General features: G+C 41.0%; 2 protein-coding genes across 2 annotated transcripts; both read right to left on the bottom strand.

Moving 5' to 3' along the window:
* Positions 1 to 352: 352 nt before the first annotated feature.
* Positions 353 to 1,979, bottom strand: LOC128267373 (charged multivesicular body protein 7). Its single transcript, XM_053004194.1, has 3 exons — positions 1,926 to 1,979; positions 1,355 to 1,859; positions 353 to 1,289 (listed from the first exon to the last, which is right to left on the bottom strand). Exons 2-3 carry the CDS (start codon positions 1,835 to 1,837, stop codon positions 384 to 386), a joined length of 1,389 nt encoding a protein of 462 aa, XP_052860154.1. The 5' UTR covers positions 1,838 to 1,859; positions 1,926 to 1,979; the 3' UTR covers positions 353 to 383.
* A 642-nt stretch (positions 1,980 to 2,621) lies between these two features.
* On the bottom strand, positions 2,622 to 10,122 carry LOC128278854 (A disintegrin and metalloproteinase with thrombospondin motifs adt-1). The gene is made up of 12 exons (XM_053017581.1): positions 9,955 to 10,122; positions 7,922 to 7,994; positions 7,008 to 7,100; positions 6,058 to 6,922; positions 5,072 to 5,200; positions 4,748 to 4,997; positions 4,394 to 4,674; positions 4,092 to 4,143; positions 3,360 to 4,034; positions 3,030 to 3,293; positions 2,768 to 2,945; positions 2,622 to 2,707 (listed from the first exon to the last, which is right to left on the bottom strand). Exons 1-12 carry the CDS (start codon positions 10,120 to 10,122, stop codon positions 2,622 to 2,624), a joined length of 3,114 nt encoding a protein of 1,037 aa, XP_052873541.1.

Below are 10,122 nucleotides of genomic sequence, written 5' to 3'. Positions count from 1 at the left end.
ATGTACTATCTTGTTCTGTTTGTGCACTTATGAACGAGACGGTACAAATTCACTATTAGTTTCAAGACAGTATCATACATTACTGGCGAGTCCAGCATCGCTTTCCCTTTTACTGGCGTAGTGTTTTAAGTATAGTAAATTGTAGTTGGTTGTTTTTTTTTAAATCAATTCTTCGTTTGCTTGCCGCGTCAACGAATGTCTGTATTATTCAACATTTTTTACCCATAAATAAATTACAAAAATATCTTTATGTACAATTCAAACCGTTTATTTCAACTTTTGAAATTTAAGTTAGGCATAATAACTCGTTTTTGAACATCTACGGCGTATTATGTTCATATCATTTCACAGTATAAAATTTAACATTTGATAGTTGCTAAACATCAAATCTGTGGATGGGCTGTTTTCTGTTCTGGTCGTTGCGGTAGCGTACTATCTACTCTCAGAGCCGCAAGCCTTTTTTCGATTTCCTTGTCAAAATCTAGCAACTGATCAAGCTCTTTCATTTCCGCCGGTCGCACCGTTGAAGCAATATGGATTTTATGCTTATCCTCATTGTTAGTCTCTTTCACACTCATATCGATAAGACCGCTTAATTCTTGTTCAAGATCTAGGTCGTCAACGTCTTCCGACGTACTTGCGCCTGCACCGATCATGTTTTGCATCTCATCATGTGTCTCCAAAACATCTTTCAGTTCCAGCAGTGTATTGTCCACACTATCAAGTGTTAAACCAGAGTCGGCAAATGCCTGCTTCAAAGTTTTTGTGCCCAGCTTATATGCTTCTATTATGTTCTTCTCCAACTGACTATCGTGAATTTTTGAAAGTATATGTTGTAAATTTTCTAACGCACTAACTTTCCGTTGCATATTTTGTTCGAGTGTGTGCTTTTTCTTCAAATTACTTTTAGCCAACTGCTTGCAGCCATTTTTGATGCATTTATGCACTTCCCCCATGGTTTCGCCAATCTGCTGATCAATGCTCGCTATGCTGTTTTTCAGCTCCTTTTCACTTTGTTCCAACTCGAAAATGGACCTCTCGAGATGGGAAATGGGTTGGGCGACACTGTTTGGCTTGGCGAATTTGATAATTTCACGTTTGTGCGTTTCTTCAAGGAGAATTTCTTTCGTTAAACGTTTTTGTTGTTCGAGCAAAGCTACCACTGGTCGAATTCCGCCTTCCACAACATTCGACGATTGCTTCACAATCTGAACCAAGTCGTCGTAACTCAAAATTTTGTTGCACAATCCCTGCTTGTTGATGATTTGTTCGATCTGTTCCGCGTGATGCTGAAAGAGAACAGCAAGGTTTACTGTGTTATGTTTATGAAAAAACGTTCCATTTGAGGACATACCATTGCCACTTGTTTCACAACATATTGTTGTGATTCATTACGAGTATTTCCCACTAACGTGTGACGAGCTTTTTCATAGCCCCACCTAACAGGAGTTTGCATGAATTTATTAAAGGCCCATTGGCTCCATCCGGAAGATGCGGTTTGTTCCAAAAGTTGCTCCAATTGCATAAGTTCCCCATTCGCGTCCATTTCATCAAACACCGTCTGAAGGCAGTATGGTACAGTTCCCTTTCGGCGAAAGGATTCTTTCAGGCCGGCTATAGATACCACGCAGTGCCCTGTAGCAGTGCAGTAGGAGGAAATCAATTCCTTCCAGAACTTTAATTTGCTGTCATAGCTATCTGGGTTAACCTTCCTGGGTCGAAATTCGCTCAAGAGCACACCCATTCGGTTATCGTCTGCCCAAATCGAGTCTGGAAGGTAAGATTTGTCCAATTCCTGCTTCACCACTTTTAGTTCTTCATGGGTTGTTTTTGCCATTCTTGATGGGTTTCCACGAATTCTGCAATGGTAAGAAACAGAATTAAAGCTGTTCTTAAGAGTATTTCGTACGATATAAAGTAATTACGAATCTCTGCTGCTTCTCAACAACAGCTATTGTTTACCAAAAACGTTGATGTTGATCGGATCAATTGACATTTTGATATTTGTTTCGTTAAAGTAAATCTAGGCTATACTATCGAGTTGAAACTTCAACATTGTGATCTACATGAAAAAAATATAGCTAATTCCTGCTTGGTCAGTGTAAACTTTTCGATTTGCACTTGTAAACGGGAAAGAACGGAACCCGAACAAGCTTCTCAATCGAACCCTGAATTTTGGTTGCGAGATGTCGTTAAAATATTTAACGAAACTAGATAGATACGATACTGCGCAGCCAGTTGCCTAACTGTAGGCGTGTCTAACGGGTGCACATTTATTTCCTGTTTCAATCGAAACTTTTTTAATTTGATTTAAATCAAACTTTCTACGAAAAATTGGTCAAAATTATAGGCTCAGCTGCTCATTGCCCATTGTTACGAGAAATCTCGTCAGTCGAAGCAAAACAGTACATCATCCACGGCCAGTTTCAAGTTGAGCCTCAATTCGAATGAACGATGAATATGAAATAAGGACAAAAATGGTAACAAAAGGAAGACTTAAATCGCTGGTTTAGTTAAAAATACTCATGCACAAGTAGCTTTAATGGGAAACAAATAAAAAGGGGTATATTTTTAATTATAATTTATAGAATTTATTAAGATTTCTAAAATGTTTCATGCTTTTAATCATGGTTTCCATTTCTAGCTTCAACTGGATCAAGCAGATCGACTGGATTTCCAAAATTGATTCCATCTTCCATAGTTGTGTCTGAAATACGAGATTCTTAGGAATGAAATGTTCTTAAAACACGAAACTTCGAAATATTACCATCGCCAGTATAGGTTTGTGAAATGCCTACGATTAAGGCTTTCATAAAGGCTAGGTTGATTTGCTTCGTTACAAAGTACTCGAAGACTTTGTTACTTTGTGTTGCTGATCTTCTTATTCGGTTGGTTGGTAGTGAACCGACTGAGTCGTTAACGGGCATACCATCGTTACCGAACAGCTAAAATAGAAAAGTGCCAAAAATGATGATTAGAATGAATTTAAAACGGATCGCCATTGATAATATATGGGGACAGTCACTTGCCAGACATTTTCCATTCACACAGTAACGATTCTGTTGGTTATGGTTACAACGTGACCCAACCGGGAAGAGGCCTTGTTCGCCATTAACAAAATAGAACCGGTGGCTTAGGAACAAGTCCTGACACGCGATACGGCAACTTCGGTCAGGATTCGCCACGGTGGCTGCTATTTGCATTCCGTTTCCTGATAAACCCCTGACCCTCTTTTGATACCGCTTACAGAGTTGAGTCGCAAATTCGTTCATTGACACTACGCTGTCGCATGCCTTTTTAAAAGATAACACATCAATATCAGAAGCGGAAAATAGAGCAACTACTACGAAGGTACTAACAATGGTATTCACATTGCAAAGCTTTATCCTGGCACTGCCCTCTGAAGTGGTTACTAGTTGAATGCCTCCGGTGTCCTCGACGCATCCAAAATAGCAAGCTGATTTAACTTCCCGGCTGAGGTTGCGGCTCTCGAGCTCCGACAATCGTGTGGAATGAAGAGCTTGCGCATCCCGAGCGTTGTAGTGATCTGTAAAGTAACCATCGCCGTTTGGTTTTCCGCTTCGTTCTGTAACAGTTGTCATCCGTTCAGAAATTTGATTGGTTGATACACTTTTTTGGGTCAAGCGGAACTCTTTGTAATCTCGGTGATTTTCTCGATATATACTGTTGCTTATTCGCTCCACATCATAGCTCGACGGGCAAAGCATTGAGTGTAGCCGATAGTAGTTATTGGTCGTGTTGTTGCAATCAAACAATTCGCAGCGACCGCTCACGCAGTAGTACGTGTCCTGCTGGCTCGTGTCCAACAGCTGGCACTTTGTTCCATCGGGGTAAATCCAGCTTTTCGACTTCGGTGTGCCCGATTTGGTGGCACAAAATACTTTACAGGCGTCTTCGGCATCCAGCACTGCCTTTTGCAAGCCATACCCGATGATGTCAGCATCAAACTCCTGAGCACGGCCGCAAATTTGATTGGAAAACTCCGATACCGTTATTCGCGCAATATTGTAGCACTAAACGAAAAACATGCATTAGTATTTCGGGTTTAACAATATTACAACTCCTTTTACCTGCTTGTTGAGGCACGTCTCGTACTTTCGGCTGGAACCTGAGCAGTGCTGACTGGAATTGTACGAAGAGTTCACGACCGTTATTAATTTCTCGCCAATTAACATTTTCAAACTAACATTTCAAACTAGTAAGCTTTGTAGACCAAACTAGTAAGCATGGTTAAAACCATTTGTTGATATCTATTAGCCATTATAATTCCTAAACTATGAAACAATACTAAGTAGCTATACTACTCTGATGGCTTGCTTTTTTTAAACGTAATAGCCGCAACAACCTTGCCGTAATATAAAATGACACTTACCGTTTATCAAGACATGTGCGCGTAAATTCGCGCAACCCCGTGCTTCCTTCTTTCAACCTTCCTGACTCTCCGTACAAACAACCCGAAACACATTCCGTTGGGTCGTTCCATTGGCTCCACGTTGGTTTAATTGCTTTCGATAAATCCTGTTTCAAACTTGCAAGCCTGATGCCTTCCAGAAAAGTTTTCTTGTCTATTGTTTTGAACGCGGTGATACGCTGACCGTTCGGGTGTACTGAAAGGCTCGTGATTTTCGGTGTACAAACGCCACTTCTGCACCACTGCTTAGCATAAAATGGGACAAGCAGCAATATGTTATAATTTTCGAGCATCGACAGGTGAGAAACATTTTACCATCGCTTTTCCACAACTAGTTCCCTCCAGGGCAGGATGAGAGGTCCAGGTATAGCGATCCCGCTGGCAGTGCAAGTCCCGGCAAATATCGGTTAGTTCTTGCGTTTTCGATCGCACACTATCCTTTCCGTACTTCAGCAAGCACTGTTGATCGGCATCGAATCTCTCACCGGGAAGCTTTCCCTCCCGCGTATGATCGAGTAACAACTCGTAATGCCCTCGATCAAACAAGCAAGTGGCCTGCGACGTTCTGTAATAGGCACCGAAGATTGTTACACTTGTTAAGCACACCATTGTACACGGCGCTGGAAGGTAAATGCATACTTGAGGAATGCATTTAAATAGTTTCGACTGCAAGACGACCACGTGGTTTTGCCACTGCCCAGAGTGGGTGACATGATATACAAACTAGGATCACAGTTGTTTTCCGATGTGTCATGTCGCATACCGAGGCTGCAAAAATAGAAATAAAGTTTGATCAAACTGAACCATGCTTACTAGGTCTATACGTTGAGAATTGGACTGTTAAAAAGATGGCTGTACCTGCCGATTGGGACTTCCCAGTTTAGCGGTTTATTCTACATTACCTTGTTTTGACAGCAGGTAAATGATTTCAGGTCGAAAAAAAAATTATTTCGGTGTGTAACCCATCATTGAAAGGGTTAAACTATGTCAACTTTTGTGCCTGAAAATGACGCTTTGGGGGGATTATTATTTTTCTGCCCCTGTTGAAGAAAACTGCTTCGGAATCGCACCAAACGCTTGTCGGGACTTGTGTTTGGAAGATCGCAGTGCTTTAAGTGGTTTAAAAAACTTCAAAATGGCGATTTTGACTTTACAAAAAAAGCGTCCAAGGACTACAAAAAACAGACTGATGGGACAGAAAGGTGTGGTGTTTCACAAGCTCCTAAAACCTGATGGAAACGTTAATTCCGATCGCTACTGACAACAAATGATCAATTTGAACCATGCATTGATCAAAAATTACCAAAAAGCCGTTCCTGTTTTCTGAAATGGAGGCGCCTGGTGGCCCGTGGCAACAAGCACCAGGCGCCCCAAAAAACAAAACTGTTTCAGGATACTATCAAATCACTTGGATTGGAGCTGCTATCCCTCCCCGCGTTATTCACCAGACTTGGCTCTTTCCGAATATCATTCATTTTCATCGATGCGACACGTATTGGTTGAGCAGCCCTTTGTTTTTCTACGAGGAAATCGCCTTGAAATTTTATAAACTTTTTTTGTTTGTTAAAAACAGTCCCATTCTCAACGTATAGACCTAGTAAGCGTAGTGGAACGTGAAACCGTACTTATGTCCTATCTCGTGAGAAACTACAAATACACTTTCAAAGTGCTTTCCCTCGTTGAGTGTGCAACTCTGGCTGGCCGTGCACATGCCGCTGACGGGCGCCAGGCCCACCACTTGATTGCTACTTTTTCCATTTTTGTTCACCACAAACAGATCCAATCCTGTGAGTATAATCGCATGATCGAAGTGCACCGGATCGGCATCGGAAACCGGGTTCAGCTTCCGCTGCCAGCCACAGAAACTGTTGAGGTAGATGTCAATATCGATCGATCTCCGTAGATCGGTCGGATCGTTGTGTAGTATTTCCAGCCGTTTCAGAATGAAGTTTATCGTGTGTCCCAACGATGGATGGTTGTACAGGATTTGAACACCGTTTATCATGGTCAGGATGAAACGTACGAGATAACCCTCCGTGTTTTTGGGATAGTTTTTCATCATATGTCGATACAGGTCTTTGTCGATAAAGATGGCTGTTTCAATGTGCAACACATCCGGTACGACCGAGATGCTATCCAATTGACGCTTGTGTCGCCGTCCATGCGGTTGGGGTGCTACTGGGATTTCACTGATCGATGCTGTGTCCTGTAGTTTATCCTTATTCAGTAAAATATGCGCACTTTTCCCAAATCGTTCCGGTAGAGGGTGTATAATAATATTTGTTTCGTTCGATCGTACCAACCCACGAACGTTCCCTTCGCATAGGTCGAATGCCGCACGTTCATTTCTGTAGAAACAATCTTTGTACCTCATTATCCGGTCATACGAATCGTCCAGGAGGACCGTACTGTTGTCGTAGTGTTGTAGGAAGACAAACGAATCGTCTATCAAAATATCCGATTTCTGTAGCTGTAGTGAAAAGTTGTAACCTAAAATGGTACAAAACAATGAAGTAAAAATCCCGCCGATATGTAGTTTACCGTCATTTCTTACCACGTCCTTCCCTGTGCCTACCGGTGCCTCCCATGTTAAAGTGTAAATGTCCAGTACCGGGCCATGATCTGGCTTCGCGTTTTCTTTGGTGTACGCTTACAATCGTAAAGTCGTCTGTTGAGGACAATCAGAAATGGGGCTATAAAAACTTTCAACAATTGACGCATATGTTTCATAAACGCTGTTAGCAATCAAATACTGTCCGCGAATTGTTTCAATAGTTGGTACTTATTTTTTTACGTGCTTCTGTCCATTCACAGTCCACGCAATGAGAACCAAACTGATCGTGAGATTTCATCTCCCAGCGACCACTGCGACCCATTCAACCCAATTCTTAGGTGCTCATGTTTCTTGACGTCTGCATAAAAAATGCCGTGATCAGCGACAACAACAGACACACTTTAAATTGGAGTTTGGCCCATCCCCAAAAGATTTTGTAAGCGCTTCGGACCCACGACGTTACCGGCGAGAATATCGTTTCCAAGCGCCAGTTTTACGTTTGCGCTTGCGACACACCACAAGATCCACGGCACTCTGTCGACTCAACTCGTTTTAAAACGTGAAGGGGGTTTTATTGTGATCTGGCGTTAAATGCTTCGTTTGAGGTCTTTTGAAAAGATAATCTTCACCAAAGACTCCACTCCGTCGGCTAATGTACTGTGGTCCACGTGCAGTTTTTTTCAAGCAAGGTGAAGATGATCGCCCTTAAGCGAAAAAACTTTTACGGGCACCTCGCATCGGTACGTTATTGTAATAAAAGCGAAAAAGTTAAAACATAAAATGGCTGCTAAATAAACGTCCATAGTCAGCCTCTTCTAAAACTTAGTTCGCCACAAACGGTAGACTTAGTGGCCTCCCGGAACATTTTAGGCAAATTTGTTTAAAGTTTGGGACGTTAGTATGTACAGAACCGTAGAAAGAAAATATTAACTCACCCTTCGGACTGCCACCAAACAGCATTAGTTGTTCGTGTTTGTCGATATATTTATATAAATTTTTTTCGTCTACCTATAATAAAAGAAATTCAATAATAGACACATTTATGGTTGCATTGCTTTAAGTTGTTGGAAAATAATGAAAAAAAAACCATGCAACAACATTTAATTTTTGAGCACAATTTGTTCAATACAGTAAACAGCCGGCACATATAAAATAGACAATCAAAAAGCACAATGTTCCTTTGCTAGCCGTTGAAGTTCAATGCGGAAGTACGGTCCCGATTTCTACATTTAACCTCTATTACTATTATGTGGATCAACCATTTCTCCCGTAGGTCAACGTGAGGGCCACAGTTTCGCCAAACTTCAACGAAACTTGCTGCAACCCAAAATCCGTGGCACTCTGTTTACAAGGTTAGCCGCCGGCGATTAGTTAAACCATGCTGACAATAAAATTTAAATAACAGAGCCGAAACTTATTGTATACGTTTGTTCTCACTCACGTAAAAATGTCTCGCGTTCTAGATTGAACAGAAACTATGCCAATGCCAATTCTACACCATTATTGTTTTAACGCGTTTGAAAGTCGGCATTTGCATACGGTATTCAACAATATTCTGAAATGAAAAACAGGGTTAATAAACAGGGCTATTTTCCATAGTTTCCATGGTTTTGCATGGAGAGCAAACTAACAGCCAATAAAAAAAGGCATTACGGTGGGTCCTCCAGGGGGCAGGTTGCAATGAACGTTCTGGTTGAGTCACCTGGGAGTGCAACATCACAAAGCGCATAGCAAAAGCATAAGGCTTCGTGCTTTTGGGTGTCCGAACGACACCGACAACATTGGCGATAGCAATGGTAACTTTTTCTCTCATTGGTAAAGGCTGACCCAAAGAGTCGTATCGTCTCAATGTAAATTATCTTGAGAAAAGAGTCACAGATTTAAATAATGGCAGCGAGCCAGAAGCAAAGAGACGAATGTTGCAAATGTGGAACACATCGGAGCATCCCACGCTGATGTTCATTTCGCTACTTTACGCAAAGAAATACTCTTGCAAAGGCCAATTGTTGCTTACTTTGGAAGACAAAATACTCTGCACACCGAATTTTGCATTTGCGAAACTTAGGGAAAATAAATGCAACTAAACTTGCCGCCCGAAGAATTCTTATGGTGTTTTTCAGCTTCGCATCGGTAAAGGCAGAAAAAATCTCTCTATTGATCATTCTATTATTATCGATACATTTGGATTTGTAAATCAACGTCTCCAGTAAGTCGGCCAAAGTTTTAAATTTAGTAAACAAAATGTTAAAAAATGTATTAGCTAAATTTATCATACTAACAAATTACTACACATAGCATCTAAAGGTCAGTGCAATTTGTTAGACTTTCTTAAAGTTTTTTTTTTTATTTTCGCCCCAAAACCTTTTTCTGTTTAACCTAACCTAATCGGATTCTTATGTAAAAGACGTTAATTCAGCCCCTGACAAAGCATCAACCTGAGTACAAAACTTTAAATTGTAAAGGTAGCTTTGAAAACTACACTGGGAGAGTTGAAGCTTTCGGTTTTTACGCAAAAGTAGTTTGATGGCGGTTTATTTCTTAAGCCTTCGTCAGGTGAGATTGAAAGTAGACATACTTTCGTAACGTTTCATCAAGTACAAAGTAAATGTGACAAATATTGCAATTCTTAGTGGATGTCCCATTCTATTATTTCTACACTCACGGTGCGTGACGTATCATACATTAGATACGTTCGCGATTATGAACGGCAACGCGAGTTGACTAAACTTGCGGACAACAATCGTAACTCAACTACCGTGTAATTAGAATTCAGGTCATTGGAATCAGAAAAGTTAAGCTACCGGAATGGTTCTGGGATTTTTTACTGCACTGTACACTGGAATACGCTCGCCCTAAAGTTGAGCATTTGCGTCCAAAATTCTGTTTTTTTGTCAAGATAGTGTTACGCAAATTAGTTTCATGAATGGCTGCGAATATGAGTTTCCAATACATGAGCAACATTGCTTACCTTAATATTATTCAATATTAAATAGTCTACTCGTTCTATATCCAAATGAATGCATACTATAGAATTTTGCATCAGTACCGTAACTATCACAAGAAATGCCACGATATGCGGTCTCACAGTGGTCCCGACCACTGTTTGGTTCGCACATTTAACTCTTCGGCGACACAT

Source organism: Anopheles cruzii, chromosome 2 (assembly GCF_943734635.1).
Source record: "Anopheles cruzii chromosome 2, idAnoCruzAS_RS32_06, whole genome shotgun sequence".
Classification (NCBI taxonomy): domain Eukaryota; kingdom Metazoa; phylum Arthropoda; class Insecta; order Diptera; family Culicidae; genus Anopheles; species Anopheles cruzii.
This window is presented reverse-complemented; position numbering and strand designations above follow the sequence as displayed.

What these genes read in the sequence shown, in the direction of transcription:
- LOC128278854 (XM_053017581.1), bottom strand. Translation starts at nt 10,122, where the DNA reads ATGTGTCGCCGAAGAGTTAAATGTGCGAACCAAACAGTGGTCGGGACC. An exon ending in CTTTAACATGGGAGGCACCG is followed by an intron (nt 6,923 to 7,007) that starts GTAGGCACAGGG and finishes GTACCATTTTAG; the next exon opens with GTTACAACTTTTCACTACAG. An exon ending in TATTTAAATGCATTCCTCAA is followed by an intron (nt 4,998 to 5,071) that starts GTATGCATTTAC and finishes TGCCTATTACAG; the next exon opens with AACGTCGCAGGCCACTTGCT.
- LOC128267373 (XM_053004194.1), bottom strand. Translation starts at nt 1,837, where the DNA reads ATGGCAAAAACAACCCATGAAGAACTAAAAGTGGTGAAGCAGGAATTG. An exon ending in TTGTGAAACAAGTGGCAATG is followed by an intron (nt 1,290 to 1,354) that starts GTATGTCCTCAA and finishes GTTCTCTTTCAG; the next exon opens with CATCACGCGGAACAGATCGA.